General features: G+C 44.2%; 1 protein-coding gene across 1 annotated transcript; it reads right to left on the bottom strand.

Annotated features, from left to right (window-relative positions):
* Window positions 1–7,125: 7,125 nt before the first annotated feature.
* On the bottom strand, window positions 7,126–15,752 carry LOC104279521 (teneurin-2-like; the record flags this gene model as incomplete). Its single annotated transcript, XM_009876832.1, has 4 exons — window positions 7,126–9,028; window positions 10,250–10,380; window positions 12,837–14,451; window positions 15,456–15,752. Coding segments are annotated over 4 exons (2,805 nt in total), but the record flags the coding sequence as incomplete, so codon positions are not given.
* Between the last annotated feature and the right edge of the window lie 2,977 nt (window positions 15,753–18,729).

The raw sequence follows: 18,729 nt of genomic DNA, 5'->3' as shown, positions 1-18,729 counted from the left end.
CATCCCCTGCCACAGGCAAGGCTGGCTCTAACACGGCAGCACCGTGAACTCCCAAAGGCAGGCAAACCCTCTGTTAGCTGCGCTCTGCCTCGGGAGAACGGAATATGCCACAGGACATCTGTGACAGGGAGAGACCTCGTCACTCCTGGGGCTGTCGGGGCTGCCACGAGCACGTCACTCAGCTACGGGTTTACGCTGTGTCACCTTCACCATCCTTGGCACTTTGTACACCTGCACCAAAGATCTTTATCTTTCAGTAAACAAGCCTGAAGTGAGGGAATAAATTCCTAACTATGACCTTTGAGTGCTCTGAGATTTTTTTTTCATCTACAAACAAACCAGGGGTGTTTGTTGTTTTTATTTTCCCCAAACAACCCTTCTCTCTGTTGTTTTATTAGACCCTTGCATGCCCATTGGATGCAGTGCAATCTTCCCTTGACATTGCTGTCTGTGGCATGGCGGGTCCCAAAGGGGACAAGACCACTTGGTAGCAGCGAAGGCCAAAGTTCTGCAAAGGCAGAATCAAGTTCTCCAAGGCTTTCCCTTCCCACCTCCATGTGTCTTGCTTGCTCAGCAGCATGCCAGCAGACATGCTCTTGGACCAGAGGCTGGTGAGGTGGTGCTGATACCTGCAGCACAGCAGGGATTTAGCCCCTGGGCCACACGGGGTGAGAGCCCAAGGAGTCATGTGGTAGTGCAGCAGGGTTGTATTGCTAAAACCCCAAACCACCTCAGCAAACCCCACTTAGTCACTTTATTACATAAATCAGAGATACTAAAGGAACAACTGCCCATTTAAAGCAGCTTAGTTTCACATAGAAAGTACTTCCAAGTGGCTAGGACTCCAGGGACCGCTTACTCCGTGCTTTAGTGATCCGAAGCTGTGGCTTACTCCCAGCTGACTGGTACTGGGGCACTGAGCACCACCGGCAGTGCGTCTGTCAGTCCACCTGTCCTCTGAAGGCAGGTCCCTGTGGCTCTGAACAGGAGACCTCTCGTGAAGTCAGGCGACGCCTGTGCCCACAGGGACAGCAGCATTTCACTCCTACTGGCGGTAACAGGGCAGTTGCCTCTCCCTGTCACACCTTGGGCCAGGTCCTGGTGGCTGAAGGGAGGTGGACCCAACAGCTGGAAACATCTGCCCAGCTGCCCCTGTTGGGGGATGTGGGGAGCAGTGGGCAGGAGGGGCAGCGGAGGCACAAACTACACACCTGGCAAACGAGATCCACCTCGCCAGGCATAAGGTTTATTTTAAGATGACTTTTACAGCTGTGTTACCTTGTCAACTATGAGCAAGAACATTTTTTTTTCCCCTTTACCTGTGTCAAACCTTATGGCTTTACTGCAAAAATACCTCTGGCTTTACCTTGTATGATCTGTCTTCAGCTTGCCCAGGGATAAAGCCTGGAGCAAGTAAGATTGACCCTTGGTGGGGCAGGATCAGGTAAGGGAGCAACAAACGGGACATGGTGGGATGCACCCAGGAGAGCTGAGGGAGCTGGCTGATGGCACTGACAGACCATTCCCTCTTATCTTCAAAGGACTGTGGCAATTGAGGGAGGTTCTGGGTAGAGTGGCTGAGAAATCAGAGGATCTTCTGTGATCCAAGGGGAGAGGCTGGAGGAAGGGTCTGATGGGAACCTTGTGAAGTTTAGCAAAGGGAAGCGCTGAGTCCTGCACCTCGGGAAGAACAACCCCCAAGCACCAGTACAACCTTGGGGCCACCTAGCTGGTGGCAGAAGAGGACCTGGGGGACAACATGTTGACTATGAGCCAGCAACGTGCAAAACAAGCCAAGAGAATCTTAGTTTCCATGAGGCAGAGTATGGCCAGCAGGCTGAGGAGTTGATCCTTCCTCCCTGCTCAGCATTGCAGTGCTGGGTCTGGTTGTGGGTGAACCTGTACAAGACAGACGTGGACATACTGGGGAGAGTCTGGCAAAGGGCCGTGAAGATGATGAAGGGCTTGGAGCATGTGACATAGGGGGGTAGGCTGAGGGAGCTGGGACTGTTCAGCCTGGAGGGGAGGTGGCACAGGGGAATCTTATCAGCATGTACGAACAGCTGAAGGGAGGAGCAATGACAAGGGAGACATGGTCATCTCAGTGGTGCCCAAAGACAGGACAATGGCAATAGCCACAGGCAGAAATGCAGAAAATTCTGGTTGAATGTAAGAAATACTAATCTTACTGTAAAGGTGACTGAGCACTGGAACAGATTGCCCAGAGAGGCTGTGATCTCCATCCCTGAAGATACTCAAAACCCAGCTGGACATGGCACCGAGACCCTGCTCTTAACAGCAGGTTAGCCTCACCTGCCCTGGGACCCTCTGAAACCTAAAAAGAGCTCCAGCCCTCCATCAGCCTCCACCCACACCACCCCTGCTTTTTAGTAAGGGCCCTGTGCTGTGAAAACTCGTCTCAGCTACCTTATGACGGGCTTTTTAAAGGCCCACCTTCCCCACCTGGGCAGAGACAAAAGCATTAGGATGGGGATCTCGTCGAAAAGATCAGCGCAGCCCACAGAGGCAAACAGGAATCTGACTTTTTATCCATAGGAAGGGCTTTTGACAGATGAAAAAGCCTCATTTATCAAGAAGAGCCTACTGAGTCATTGACTGTTGCTGCCCACTAGAAATTAAATAGTTGGGTTACTAATTCACAGCACTAAGTAATATTTCTTAATATTTTACTTTCATTTACATGATTGCTTCAGTTAATGAAGTTTGGGGATGGAGAGGTATTTGAATCAGTCACGAGGCCTGGGCTTTAGCAGAACAGCAGCAGTACAGCCAACACAGCTCTGCTGGCAGCTTTTCTTTTTATACACAACCACAAAATTAGACTAAAGCCTGCCAGAAGCTTTCATCTAAAGATGTAAAACTTCTGTAAATATAATTTCTCCAACAGCAATACTGTTGAGCTGCTGTAACACAGCACGGACAGTGTTACAGTATAGTGCCTGCCACCTTCTGTACTCATGATGGCTTAACTGCCACTTCCATTGTAAATCCTATTTGTGAAGGATTTTTAAATTGGCTGCATTCACTTGCTTCTCTCTGAAAGCTGGCACACAGCTCTCTCCCATGGTGTTTTTACCACATTTTACTTTATTACTTGCTTTTTTTTTTTTTTCCCTTGGCTCAAAAGCACTACAGAAATAGCCTGACTCTAACCCCAGAACCACTAAATCCTCAGTAGAGCCTAAGACGCTACAAAAATATTTGAACGAACAAGGAAATAAGGGAAAGCCTAACTCATTGCATTATACGTATCCTGTGAAGAGTTGCCGCAGAACTTCTGGAAAGAGAACACCCCAGTGCTGCCACAGGAGGTGCAGAGAAGTCTGGGCAGGGCTGGTGGCACTTGCTGAGCTGCAGGTGAACTGAAGCACATGGGTGGGTGCAAGGGACCTGCTGGGGCACCAAGTCTTGCCTTGATGCAAACCCCACACGTTCCCCAGATGGAAAAGTGGCTCTCGGGGCTGTGTCTGCAGAGGTTGACGAGCCTGCAGCACGGCAGGTGCTCACAGTCAGCCGCCCAAACGATGTGTGGGAGAGTCTGGCTGGTTGAGCCCCTGCCTTCTCTGCCAAACCCTTTCCTAGTCATCTGGCTGAACACGACTTGGGTACCTGAGCACATCGCACCAGCGCTTCCGCCCCTTGGGTTTTATTTATTTGTGGTGCTGGTGGTGGGGAGGCTGAGCTGACATAGTGAGCTCTTGGTCAGCTGCAATTACAATCACTAATTTAGCTCCTCAGTGTGATGGGTCCAGCTGCGGGGGTGCTGCACAGCATGTTGTGATGATGAGTGACCCAGTATTGGCTGCTTGTTAAACACCGCGAGCTCCTCGGAGTAGCTCAGGTAACGACTGCTCAGATGGTGCTGCAGACACATACGGTTCGTGGCCACAATTGCAGATCTGCCCAGCACTGCTGCGCTGGGTTAGACAGGAGAGGCTTTATCAACACAGGGGAGTTTGTGTTTTGACACTGCTAACAGTACTTCCATTTTCAAGCATGTTGCATAAAGCTCTTTATTAGGGAGATAACAGACAGACATGGCAAAGGAGAGAGAATTACATAGATATTATGGACTGAAACGAGCAGTTGCAGCATATAATGTATATACACTGGTACCTACCAACATTGGGACAGCTGCTGCCCAATGGAGTCACCGCCTGGAGCCAGCACTCCTTCAATGTCTTCCATGGGCTGAAAGTGACTGTAAGGCTGTTAAAGTTCTCTCTGCAAAGCTAAAGATCTGGCAAGTAAAATGTCTTTTGCAGCTGTACCGTGGCAGTCGATGAACCTGTCTTAAACTCTTCTGTGAGCGTGCAGCCCTCAGCAATCGGTGCCACTGAGGTGGAGAAGGGAATTTGATTCCAGAGGAGTGGCGGATGCAATTAAGTTTAAATTAAGTAATCCTTGTAAATAAATAAAAACCCCCTTTATTTCAGGCTGTAGCTGAAGAGGTTGGGAAGGACCTTTCCTTATCGGCAGAAAAGCTCAGAGGCAGCTGAGAGGCAGAGGGGTTAGCTAAAGCCAGGAAGCCTGTTAAACTCTACAGCTGGCTAGTAAAGCCCCAGTTCCCATCTCAATGTTCAAAATTGCCCAGGGACATCTACTCTTAGTTCCTCCTCGGAGAAGAAAAAATTATAGCTGTAGAAGGTCTTGTCTTCCAGAAAAACACCTGTATTTCCTGAGATTAAGGGCCTCGTGCTTAACGTCTGGATGGTGTAAGACTTTTACGGCCAGCCTACCTTAGTAGAGTAAGATCTTACCTTTTAATGGCTGCACAGCAAAGGCCACCTGAGTATGTGACTGACCTTAACACGTGGTTCTCAGGCAAGATCACCAGCTGAACACAGGACAGTATGACAGGGCAACAGAAACTTTACCTTTTGAGTTTCCTAGGGCTGTAGCCTCAAAGCTGAATGTTTAATATATCCCCAAAGCTGAATGTTTAATGTATCCCCCGTGTTCAGTCACCACAGACTGCTTGCAAGACTTGGCAACAGGGCGAGTCTGACAAAAATCATAGCACAAAGCAGTTAAAGCAAATTATTGAATGGCACTCAGCTCTGATGTGGTTTGTTTGGATTCCCAGGGAGGGCTGATGCGTGTTTACACAGGAAACGTTGACCAACGAACATGAGGAGGTGCTATGGTCATGTCCAGAGCAGATGAGGGATATCTAGCTCTTCTGCTTTTACACCGATGGTGAGCCTGGGCTACAGGAAGATCAGGGACTTACCGGGTAATACTAGAGAGGCAGAATGCTGTTGGCACATTCCTTCCTGGCAGGAAACTTCTCAGAAGCTACAATAACCAATGGAACAATAACACCACCAGAGCTGGGCTCCCGTGCAGGTTTCACACTGGCTCTGCACATGCTCAGAGCACGGCGCGTGTGCACGTGTCAGCCCTTGCACTCCAGCTAGCAAAGAAAAAACCCCAGAGTCCAAATGCTTCCTTCCCTGCATTTGTTCCCAGGAGGATGCCATTGATCAGTTGCTCTGGTCCAGCTTTAGGAGAAACTTCTGTTGGTGCCTTTGCTTGGAAGAGACTTGCTGTGGGCAAGGCCACTCAAGGAGGCGACAGCCCTTGCCTCTGAGTGTCTAATGGGCAGAACTGCCATCATGTGGCCAAAAAGCCCTGGAGTGCCACCTCGAGAGGCAAAACACCAGTGGTGGTGCTGGGCAGGGTGTGAGACACAAGCCCTACGTCTAAAGTCCGAGGCTTTAGGCTAAGTCAGGAAGCAAAACAGTTTTTTCAAGCTGAAATGCAAGGTTAAGAAATATCGAATTCCTTCAGTCACCTCAATCCAACAGGAAAAAAACCAACAAACCGTACCCTAATGCTGCTTCTCCATCTGGTTTTAGTTTAACTGAATTTCCTTTGGAAGCAGCAGAATCGCTAATTCGAAAGAGTTTCAGCCTCAGAAGAACTGGTAACAGAATAAAGGATATTGGGGACCATGCAAACAGGTTCTCATTTCAATCCTCTCAACTGCAAGAAAAATTCCATTAGAAAAAAAATCAAAACAAACCTAAGCAGCTTACCAATACAGGGCAAGGGTAATCCAGAAAAACCGTGATAGCACGAAATGTCTCCACCTGGTGATTTCATGTTTTATGCCTCCATAAGGGAAAAAAAAAAGAAAAAAAAAAGAAATAATACTTATTTAAGAGGTTACACTTGTAAAGGACAGTCTGATAACGTAGCAGCATTTCAACACGAGTGCAGTGATGGATATACATGACTTCATCTGAAAATGTACCCACACTCATCCTTCAGAGGATGAGTAACAGGGTTCCCGTGCGTGCGCTGCGTCAGGCAGACACGTCGGGGGAAGGCTCCGGTCAGAAGGGGACAGCTTCTGTTGGCAAAAATGAGATGCCCTTTCCGAGTGCTACAGGTGTTACACGACAGAGCCCCTGAACTGTTCCGCTTTAAAAATGCCCTGGAGGGAATTGATGCCCATAATCAACTCGAGCATCTCTGTCGATATCATGAATCATTAAAAGCCTCATTTGCAACCCCAAAAGCAAAACTGTGCTCAAAATTAAGTAGAGCTCCCCAGCCACAAACGAGATAAAAGCAGCGGGGCTCTGCCTGACGGATGGCTCCCTTTTAACACCATCAGGAGTGACTGTTTGCTTAGGAGAGGGTCTTTGATCTTACCTCCCGTTTTTAAACGTGGCAGAAATAAGCAATCTCCAAAGACGATGGATTTCGCGGAGACTTCCCGGCTCACAGCACAGCCTCCCATGTCCCATTTAATGTGATATTACTGTATTTTCAAATTGTTCGGATGTTACTTTAGTGCAATTAAATTAATCCCAGGACTGAAACATGGCAGTTTGAGGGCTGCTAGTCATAGAGGTGCGGAGGGGGAATTTCTAAAGCATTTCCCAATTTTTCTGCTGTGTCCCAAACAGGGTTTTGGGTGACGCACGTGTAGGACTTTTTTCTTACTCAGAGATCAAAGGACCAGCCCTCTGTAGAATCCACGGTACAAGAAGAGCAAGTCATTTTGACATAGAAGGTGCTGTGTGCATTAGATGACGGTGAGGCACTAACATTTTTTCATTTTCAAGAGATTTCAGAATGGAAGACAAGTAATTCACAGGAGTTTTAGAGACTTTATTTATGTATAAACAATTTAAACACTTTGCCATAAATTATCTTTGCCTGTCTCTAGTCTTTGCTTAGCAGCAAATTAAAATTAATATAAAAACTCAATGAACAATTCATACATGTATATTACAAAAAAGTTCTTGTACCAAAGTTCTTATTAGACTTTTTTTCTTTTTTTTTTTTTCCTTTTCTCATGGTGACTGTAATGTGATTGTCTCAGTTTCTCGACCAAACAAACACACTAATAATTTTTAAATCTGAAACAGTGATTGTGCCTTCTGGCTGATGTATGTACAGGGTGATCTGACGTGGTGCCCATTTGCAATAGTGTAAAATACACACAATGCCCACAGCTCTACTGGAACTGATACCAACAAACTACTGAATCTAAACAGACTACACCCTGTAACTGTGTTATACTGTCCACAATGGAAATCTTCAAAGACAAACAGAGTATGAAATTTATCTGTAGTGATTTATAGCCACCATTTTGAACGTACCATTACACTCTGCCCTCTTTGAATAAGTTAAGCTTCAGGCCAGACAAACGGAGGGTCAGAGTGCAAGTGTGGTTTTGGAACTTTTAAATATATTTTTCTTTCCTGTTTCCAGTGCGCTCTCACTTGCATTCTTATTGTCCTCCAGTTGCTACACACAAATCACCCCAAAGTCATGTTTTAAATGCACCTGTATTTTGCTTTAAATGAAAACCTCTTGGATATTTATCAAACAAGCAGTCTGAATCATCAGTGTTTCATCAGCTGGTCAGTGAAAGTGGCCCACTTGGATTTCTTAGTTTGCTCACGTGTGAATGGAGTGAGGTAATACAATACGAGGCCTTCTTTTTGTTTTTTCTTTAGACCCAGAACAAGTGGGTAATATTTCAGGGGTACTTTTTAATTTTTACGGTTAAGAGTTTTCAGTCTGGCTTTAGTCCACTTCAGGATGTGGTTTTTAATCACTTGAACAGTAGCATTTAACTCAAAAAATATGAGCTTTTTTGCCACTTAACTATCCCAGAGTAGCTCAGCCTAGTGCCCCCATTTAGGTCTTCATCTCCTTAGGAGAGGAGATAACAGTTACGACTACTGATCCATCCAGCAAAGGATGACAGCAGGTTAATTTGTTACCTCTTTCCCATCTCATTCTGTCTTAAAAACTGGATGTTGCTGCTACTGTCTGCTAGCTCTGGGTACTGCTCCACGGGCAGGACGTAATATCCCTCGTAACCTTGCACCCTTCCCGTGTTCAGAAGCTGCTGCTTCTCTCCATCTGTCCATATGCGGCTGCCCTCGCGCCCGTCCCGCGCCTTCTGCTGCTCCTTGGCCCAGGCTGACGCCAGCGCTCGCTGCCGAGCCTGCTCCAGCACTCGCGCCTTCTCCTCGTCCAGCGTCTCGGGGGTCAGTCCGTAGCGGATGCTGAGCACCAGGGTGGAACACTGAAACTCAACGTTCGTAAACCTTCGAGTCCTGCCGTTGACTAGCAGAGTGGGCTGCGAGACGGTGACGTTGACGCCGCTCTCCAGGACCTTCCGCCCGCTGGTGAGCGCGAGGGTGACGAGGTCGCTGTCGGCTGAGCCTATCTTGACGAAATAGTGGGTGTCCTTCCCCTCGATGCTGTAGTGCATTTTCTCCAGGTAGTGAGCGCTGTTAAGGACAGAGGCGACCTTTCGGCTGTCGTCCGTGGCTATGCTGGAGATGCCGGTGGTGACACGGCCTTCCTTCACGGCAAACATGATTCCCTTCCCGATGATCGGCGTGGTGGTGGCGAACCAGTGACCTGCTTTCTCTCTAATGCTGGCATGTAATCTTTTAGATATGACCTGGCCCTCGAGAGCCATGAAAGCTTGGTTGTGTCTTTCCGTTGTCTGCTGAACGCCTGTAATTAGCTGGGGAAAGCAAAACAAAGCAAAAAAACAACCAAAGAAGAAGATATAGATCTGAAAATACTCATTTCAGAGACCAGTCCTAAATCTTGCCTTTGATTTTTTGAAGGAACGTCAGGCAGTGAAAAATTCTATACTACAGAAAGACCACCCTCAGTTACCCATCATTTACATAGCCCACTCAGAATCACGGAAGGACTCATTTGGCAAACCACTTTTTGCTATCAGGAATATCAAATAAACTACTTCTCCTTAATCACCCTTTGTAGGATGTGCGCACCACAAGTCTCTATTTTGGCAAATGTTCATTAGAAGAACAAGAAAGACCCAACTCTAGCACAATTTTAATCAGGGCTGGAAACAAGCAGAATCGATCTACTAAAGGATGGCACCTAACTTCCACGTTAACACTTTTGCCCAGAGATTTCAACCAGAACCTATGGTTATAATGCTTGTGAATGGACGTCTTTTTGAAAACAGATATGGGCTTCAAAATACTAAAGGAATTTCTGAAGAGGGGATTTAGACTCTCAAATGACTTAGAAAACTGTGAACGTGGTATGTTTATATGACCATTTCCGTTGTGTTACCACAAACTTGACTAGCAAAGACTAGGTTTGGAACTAGCCTAGTACTCTTCCAAGTTTATAAAATGGGCTGGAAATCATTACAATGGTCAAAAGCATTTACCATTTCCCATCCTTAACCTGACAGTTCAGTATAATTGCTGTAACTGAAGTTAACTGGAGTAACTGGAGTAGCAAACTACAGCCTCTAACTATGAAAAGCATCAGACAAAAAAAAAAAAAAAAGACGAGAAATCCTATTACAGGGTGAGAAGAATATCATTTCTTAGCAGTACAGCAAGGACCAGCCTAAGTTTCTTGCAGCATGTATGTTATTAGATGGTTTCACCAAAGGTACAACAGATGATAAATTACCCTGACAAAGTCCCCCTTTGTCACTGCTAATCAAGTTAATCGAGTTACAACTTGTTAATCAAGGAAGAACTCAATAAAAGACAAGCTAATGACACTGTAATTATGATAACAACGAAGGCTGGCAAGAAAGACATATGTTCATTAGTATAGAATCTAGCTATACTCCATTTTACATTGAAATAAATACTTGGCCTTCTGCTGTAACTACACAGGAGACAGCAGTTCTATTCATGGAGTGGGGCAAATTTATCAAGAAAAATAATTTCTGCATATTTCTGCCTACCTGTCCGTTTTCACATGCTTGACTCTCAGACAACTCGTATGGCGGTGACACAAAATACATTTTTGCTCTAGGGAAACCAGGAATAATGTTGCTAAGCTGAAATCCGAACATCACCAACCAGCTTTTGACATCTAAAAATGAAAAGTAAGCAGGCAAGTGAGAGATGAATGTGTGTACTAAATAGAGGAAATCAAAAAGTTCAGGAAATCCATCCTTTACCTCCTTAATTTCAAGTAGCAGTGGAACTCATCATTTATATTACAGCATGGCACTTTATGGTATTGTAGTAATTCACCATGAACAGGCACAGAAAAAAATTGCTTTAAATTTACCCTAGATAGTTCATCACGGACATGCCACCTCTTTCATTCTTTTTCCATTACAGTGTATGGATTATCCAAACATTTTACCATATGCAATACTTGTTTCATCTCTGATACCTTCTGATGTGGCTCAAGTAACCTGTAAACTGTATCGTAAAATGATGTTTTATTAGGTTAGTAATCCTAAAAACATCTGCAAAGTCCTTTGGGGAAATACACGACTTCTCTTCTATGTCCTAGTTCTTCTATTAGCTGTCTTCAGGTCTCGGGGGGGCTCCACTAAACGTGATGAGAAGCTAGACTTGTAATTCTGATGTCTAAATTTAGGCACCATGAATATCCTCCCCGTCCCTCCAGGGCCAGTATGGAAAAGTAGGAGCTGCATGGGAGGGTCACAGCTGGGCTCTGGGGTGAGCTTTGGAAAGTTCTAGCTCTGGGTTCGACCAGTGGAACACTGTCTGTGTATCTGGCTGAACAAGCCAAGTAACTAAATTACTAACAGTAATTCTCACTCAGTGGGTATTAAGAACCAATAATGTATTTCAGTTACCAAAATTATGTTTTAACACAACATGTGCCGCAGCACGGCACCTCCTTGCTGTTGCAAAGCCTGATTTTCTCAAAATTTTTAGCAGAGGTAATACTGAATCACAAAAAGATACAGTACTTCTTGGTTGTGGGCATCTGAGAGCCAAAGCCGCCTTCTCTCAGCCATTCTGAAACTAAAATACACAGTAAAATGCTCTGCTTCTATGAAGAACTTGTTTGTACCTCCCACCACAGAGTGCCTACCATAGCCTTCTTGTAGCCTAGGACAGCGCAGGGTTACTACTCCTTTTTAAGGCTTCAATTTATTTTATGGTATAATGGTAGCTCCCAAACAATTCACTTCAGCTGCTCTAATTTTGCAAAAAAAGGACCTATATACAATGTAGTTACTATTCTGTTTAACTAATGTGCTCCTTTGCTACAGGAATTCCTTGAGTAAGAATGGATTGGGCTGGGAAAGTATTTTGTTTACTGTATTTCGTTTCTTTTTTTTAAGCTGTGACAACCAAGGTGCCAACGTGATCACGGCTTGTGCAAGATAATCTGTTTAGTCCATACAGCAACAAATTATGTTCATCACCAAATAAGTATTTTTCAAACTACAAGGTGCATGTTATAACAAAATGCAACATATCTTCCCAGATTTCATCCAGTGGACGGATAAATTAAGTGAATGCAATTTCAGAACGTAACAAAATATTGTAAGAAGACACTGAAAATCTAAGTTAGGCAGTGGTGGATGGAAATAGGAATTCTGTTGAATTTAGGTCAACAAAATGTTATCCTAATGTGCGTTACACATACAATTAGGTCCCAGCATACTAACGAAACTTGCTATGATTTTCTTGAGGGAAATACAAACTTTTCTTAAAATTCAAATAACCATTAAAATTAAGATAGATCCTTCCAAAAAAATGGTACCGCTGCTCTAATTATTGTAGACTGCATATTCAGTTCTGAAAAAAAGCTTTTCCTGAAGACGTATTAATTACCTTCCTTTTTAGAAATTGCCAACAGCTAGTTCAAGTACTGTGTGATCTTACTAAGGGAAAAATTATTACTAATTAAGAAGAGGTTACAAGATTTGCCCAATTGTAACATACGTGATCAAAAGTACTTTATCATTTCTCTTTCTCAGTTTTACATATTCCACAACGTTTCTTAGTCTTTCAGGAGGAAATAATTCTGGAAAACATCAAGATTTTTGTTTAAAAGACTAAAGATTGTTTGCATATTAGAAGTTAAACAGCGAAAAAGAGGTTTAATTAAATCCCTTCTTGGTGCTAATTCATAAGGTGCCCACAGGCTTAGTCAGCAGTTAATGCTGAAAATAGTCCTGAAGGGAAGAGGTGCTGAGCAGTTCTCGTTTCTGATTCTGCAACTCACCTGCTAGTGATTCTTGCAGGAGACTTCTCTTTTTGTTACGTAAAATTAGAATGAACACATCTTCATACGGAACTGGTCCCACAGGAAGAGCACTATGGCTGTGCCGAAACTGAATGTTTAGGCAGAATTTCCCCTCACCTCCCCGATAATTCCTTGTGGCTTCTCATTTAGTGAGGAGCAGCATCAAAGAACGAGCCCTCTTCATAAGACAAAAAGGAAAATGGCCCAACCTTGACGGAAGGGATTCAGCAAATGGCTAGTAAGGAGAAGTCTCATTTCTTTCCCAAATCCACTTCCAAACTTAGTGTTATAAGAAACATAAGACTCACCTGTCACGTAATTCTTTAGATCCAGCTCATTGCTGAGAGGGTTGTTACTCTTGAACATGTACAGATTGAAAGGAGCGGGTTCTTTACCAATGTTTTTCCACACGGTGTAGTCAGGAGACGTCCAGCGTCCAGCCAGGACATCATAGTCCCTCTGGGTAAAATGGACGAGTTTGGTTAAAGGATCATACAGCCCTCCGTGGAACCCAATCACCAGCTGGAAATCAGGGTTAGAGTCATAATAAATCTCCCCGTAAGCCGTGTACTGAAGCTGTTTGATCATGAGACCGTTGATGCTGAACACGGCTAACGGAGTGCCCGTGTTATCCGAGGCGACATAATATTCTTCCCCGCTGCTACTCTCCATTGCAAAGAGGTGGCCTTGCAGATCGTAGTACAAAGAGGTGATTTCGGAATTGGAATGATTGTAGACATGAGTCACCCTCGTCGGATTGTGAAGATCAGCGTAGAAGTACTGCAGGTGATGCCCCAGGTTGGTCTTACAGGAAGCCCTTCGGCCGAGTCCGTCGTAACGGTACTGAACGCTCCACCCATTTGCTTTGTTGTAAGCTCTCGTTAAGAGTCCTTTGGAGTTGTACTCAAACATGTCGGAGCCTCGCTGACACAGGAACCCATCGTCATCGATTTTGTACGGGATGTCACCCAGGCGTGTAATCCTGTCTCTTAGGTCGTAGCGCAGAGGCATCAATCGGACGCTGTTGCCGGGGTTCAGGAGATGGAGGTTCCCGTTCAGATCGTAACTGTAGCGCCAGGTCGGCCTGTCGTTTACCGCTACGCTTTGCAGTTGCCCATCTCCGTCGTAATCGTAGGTATACTTGGTCGTGTTGGCATACGGACCGAGTTTCAGTTCTCTTTTCGTCACCCTTCCCATGCTGTCGTATTGCACAGTCATCCAGTACATCAGGGACCTGAACATTTCATACTGCACTTCTTTAATGCGCCCGTGGGTATCGAAGTGCTTGCTCAGGGTCATAACTGCGGTGGTAATGATTTGATTTATGTCGTAATAAATAACTCCAAATTTGCCAAAATGCTCCACTTTGCCAGAAATCTCATCGTAACGGTAAAGATCAACTGGGAGAGGCGTCTCACTTATGATGGGTTTGATGCTTGCGATTCGAAAGCTGTTATCATGATACGTATAATCGAACCTTGCGTTGACCATACCTTCTTCCGAGAATCTGTAGATTTGCTTGTCAACGAGAGGACCGACTTTACGATAGCGGATTGTACAAGAAAACCCCCCACTTTGCAAATTCACCATCTTTAGGACACCCGTAGTTTCATCATAGCCAAAAGTAACTGCGGTGCTGTCGTAAACAATTTCAGACAATTTGGAGAGCTTTCCGTACTTGTAGAAGACCTGTCGGCCAGTACCTAAAAATGATGTTTTTAAAATCCTCCCATCGTCACTGTAATCAAAAATCACCGACGCGTTGCTTTCAGGAGGATTATAAATATTTCGGATGTAGCCGATGGAGGTGTGAGTTGACATGCTGTGCCGCGCAACGCTGGGCATGGTGACGGCGTGAAGTCGGTCGGAAGAATCGTACTCGAAGATGTACTGTCGTTGACTCTGAAGCAGCAGGACCATCGACTACAGGGGAAAAAAATTACTCCGCCATTACTTGCTTTAAGCATATGACCTCTAAGAAGGTATTAAAGCAAAGTTTGCTGAAGAGGCACTACTGATAAATGAATAAAAAGAGAATTAGATCCGCTAGTGAGGGGCACAGAGCTGCTTGGGAATATTGTCAGGTTGCCAGATAAGAGGATCTGCTACTTGGAAATCAATAGGCTGACAGTCCAGAGAAAGTGTAGGTTAGCAATCTGTTAGCTACTCTCCCTTCGGTAGGAGCTTTTTGCTTTCCTTTTTCTGCGGGATGCAGAAGCATTAGACAAATTACTTCATTTATCTTTCTGCTAGCAGTTGTAATTCGCAAATATGACTGTGAAATATGGGAGAAACTGAGCAGAGAAACATCAGCTCTGGTCTGCTTAAAGCAACAGAGTCAAGGAAGGGAAAAGGAAAATAATACGGAATTTTGAAGTAAGACACTTCTGTGATTGAAGTGTCTTAATTAGGCTAAGTAAAAATGCATTACTGTATTTTCATTTAATAAATAATGATAAAGATAAATTACCTGTTCTATCTGAATCTTTTGTCAGGTTTAGTTGTGCATTTACAGTCTTAAGCACAATTCATTGCGTTAATTTACGCCATTATATTGCAGCCTAGCTGCTTTCAGGAAAATACCAGAAGACACAACATATTTCCCATTAGAAATTAGTCAAATTCAGTTGCGTTTTTGAACCCTAAGGAATTTTGAGACCAGGTACAAAGGGATTCTTAACAGCTGGAACATATAAAAATTCAGATAATTTGCATACGTTACGTACGGAACTTAGAATGAAGCCTCTGTAATGTCAGAAGGTTAATCAACGCCTAAGGAATTTTGAGACCAGGTACAAAGGGACTCTTAACAGCTGGAACACCTAAAAATTCAGATAATTTGCGTACGTTACGTATGGAACTTAGAATGAAGCCAAACGTCAATTTTTTGTCTCTGTAATGTCAGAAGGTCAATCAACACCACCTACTTTTTCGAGATAGGTGTAGCTCCAGACTTTCCCATCTGCAAACATGCGCGAGATGATCCGGCCCTGCTTATCGATATCCGTCCTCTCGCTCATGGCGCCGCGCTGCAGCCCGGCCAGGCGCCCGTTGAAGAAATAAGACACGTTGACGGCAGCCAGGCCGCTGCTGGGCAGCCAAAGGAAAGGGCGTCCGAGCTGATCGTAAATGATCCGCAGCGTAAATTTCCGGTGATCGTCATAGATTTTTTCCGTGCGAATGTTCCGGTCATAGTCAATGGACAGTAAATTCCTGCCGTGCACCTACGGAGAAGAAGAAGGCTGCGTTCAGTGGGCGGGGGGCACCCCGCCTCTGGGTTTTCAGAGTGAAAACAGCACACACAACGGGGAACCCCACTTCCCCGCGCTTTTGAAAAGCATAGGACGTCTTCCGATTAACCAGCTTTTGCTTTCTGCTTCTCGCTAGATTCAAATATGTGACTTTGCGCGTTTCACTGGGGTGTTCCCCATCTCCCTGCCACGTGGGAGTCATGATCTTACAGAGAAAGGCTTCCCTTGGCATCCGACCGGACAGACAGACCGCACACCCACATCTTAAAGAGCAGTGGTAACACTTTGCAGAGAAAAATTATTTCACAGGAAAGTAATTTTTCTACATCTGCTATCAGCAGCTCTAAGCCTTTTTCGCTATGGTGACGCTAAGAACAACAGAAAAAAGTATGATTTTGTGTCTTCATTGACGTTTAGCCCCTTAGGTTCTGTATCTGCAACACCCTGCTTATTCATTCATTCATTTAGTGTTTTCTTCATTTATCTTCCAAATATTCAGTAGTTCCCTCAGCAACCTGACCACTTGGGATGAGTTTCATTTCTGCCGATTAACACTCCTGATCTTAGGAGCTGGGAAAAGATGGACTTGCAGTTTTGAGAAATAAAAGTGCTAAATAATTAGGGTAATTTTTTTCCATTTTTTTCCCACTACATTTTTCAAATTGAAGTACAGCATGAAGTGTTCCAGTCCCAGATTTTATTTTTATTTTTTAATAAAAGGGCAAAACAGAAACAAAGGAGCATAAGAATGACGAATGGCGAAGCTTCTAGTGAGAGTGCTATAATGAGAGATACATAAATATATTCACCGAAGGCTAAGCCACAGAATTCAGGCTAATGCTCTAATCTGATAAAGCTTCTTAAGTAATTTAATTGCAGATGCATCATTAATAAAGTACAAGTCTTTAAATTAGATATAATTTGAGAGCAACGACTACTTAAAAAGTATTCATCAGTTTCTGGGAATTTGTTCTTCAGCTTATGTTTTACAGTAGCTTTGATTAAGCAACGTTTTCTCTTATCCAAAATTAAACTGCACATCAAACAATATGTAAATTAACCCTGAGCCTTTCTCAAGGACATAAAAGTTTTTCTGAGATATTTTCACCGGCAGGGCCAAACCCAATTCCCACCCCAACCAACTCTGTAGGAATTCGGTTATACAGTAAGCAAATTTAAAATTAATACGATTTTGTGTTTGTAAAGAAATAATTATTTGAAATTATCTCTCATTATCCTAATTTTTTACATTAATAAAATTTAGCTTTTTAACAGTTTGCATTTCCTCAGTGGGCAATTACTAGAGAAAGCTCTTCTCTGAAGGTTTTCCCAAAGGTTATCCCAGCTACAACTTCTTCTGTGATTCAAGGAAAAGATAGAGTTTTGGGCACCTTGGCAAAATAAATCATATTCTGCTCTCTCATTGTAATGGTAATAAAGCCCAGGGAAGCCAAACTCAGCATCAGTACTTTCTCAGCTGTTTACTCCATTTTTTTAAGTGTAGGATCAATCCTGATGACAGAGACGTATCAAAACCTTTTCCTTCACAGAGCAATTCGGGAAGTGAAAGAGAGTCTTTGCTGCTCAAAAGCATGTAGCTGTTATGTTAAAGGGTTAGTGCATGACTGAAAGATCCTGTTTTTTTTAAGGACAGGTAGATTTTCTAAAATGCAAAAAATACCCCAAACCTTTCAGAAAGATTAGGAACTGTATTTTGTTTTGGGGGGTTTTTTTTTGCTTCTTTTAGTTTCTGAAGCTTTGTACAACAGTTGGGATTTCTGGGGTTTCTTCCCTTCATTACAGTAACTGCAACTTTAACCTGCACATACTAAGTCTGACTCCAGGTATCCTCCTTTGCTCAAAAACGTTTTAAAGTGGCATTTTTGTGTGGGGTTTTTTTTTTTCCCCCTAGAAGTCTGACTCCAGGTATCCTCCTTTGCTCAAAAATGTTTTAAAGTGGCATTTTTGTGTGGTTTTTTTTTTTTTCCCCCTAGAAAACTACAGCATTGGGGTTTTTTTAATGATTATACAGACAAGCCCTATGCACACACACAAATGTTACTCAAAAAATGAAGAAGCATCTCCTCGGATAATTCAGCAACTTCACTTTAGGGGGGCTGGTTAGCTCAGTCGGTTGGAGCGTGGTGGTGATAACACCAAGGTCACAGGTTCGATCCCCGCTCGGTCCCCATGTGTTGCCTGATCTGAGAGGTGTCCCTGCCCACGACAGGGAGGTTGGATTAAACGATCTCTAAGGTCCCTTCCAGCCTAGGCCGTTCTGTGATTCTATGATTCATTCTCATTTATAAGGTAAGTAAAACCAGAGAGCATAATTGTAGTGTCATATTCATTATACAGAAACCCAAACAGAATGACTAACTCCCACTCTGCCTGGGAGCGTTAATAACACCGTTACAAGTACCATGGCTGAAGATTACCTAACGAGCTCTCTCTCTTTTGTTCCGCTGTCTACGTGCACATCTGGCTTTCCCCTGGCAGTTGCTGAAGCAGGGGCTGCAGGAGCCAGCCCATTTTGCCTTGGGTAAAGGTCTGGCAACAAAAAAAATCCCTTCTGCCATGCTGAACTCTAACAAAATCTCTTCTGAAGAGAACCTTACTGAGACCTTATCTGAAACTATCGCAAGACACCGAACGTGTGGTGCATAAAACAGCAGCGAGAAGAATCATAGACTGGCCTAGGCTGGAAGATCATCTAGTCCAACCTCCCTGTCACGGGCAGGGACACCTCTCAACTAGATCATGATTCTCAAGGCTCCGTCCAACTTGTCCTTGAACACCTCCAGGGAGGGGGCAGCCACAAAGTCTCTGGACAATTTATGCCAAAGTCTTGCTGCCCTCGTACTGAAGAATTTCTTCCTAAGAACTAATCTAAATCTGTTCTCCTTTAGATTAAACCCATTTCCCCTTGTCCTATCAGTGGACACTCTTG

Source organism: Apaloderma vittatum, unplaced genomic scaffold (assembly GCF_000703405.1).
Source record: "Apaloderma vittatum isolate BGI_N311 unplaced genomic scaffold, ASM70340v1 scaffold18009, whole genome shotgun sequence".
In the NCBI taxonomy this organism is placed as follows: Eukaryota; Metazoa; Chordata; class Aves; order Trogoniformes; family Trogonidae; genus Apaloderma; species Apaloderma vittatum.
Note: the sequence above shows the minus strand (reverse complement) of the source record. Positions and strands in the feature narration are given on the sequence as shown.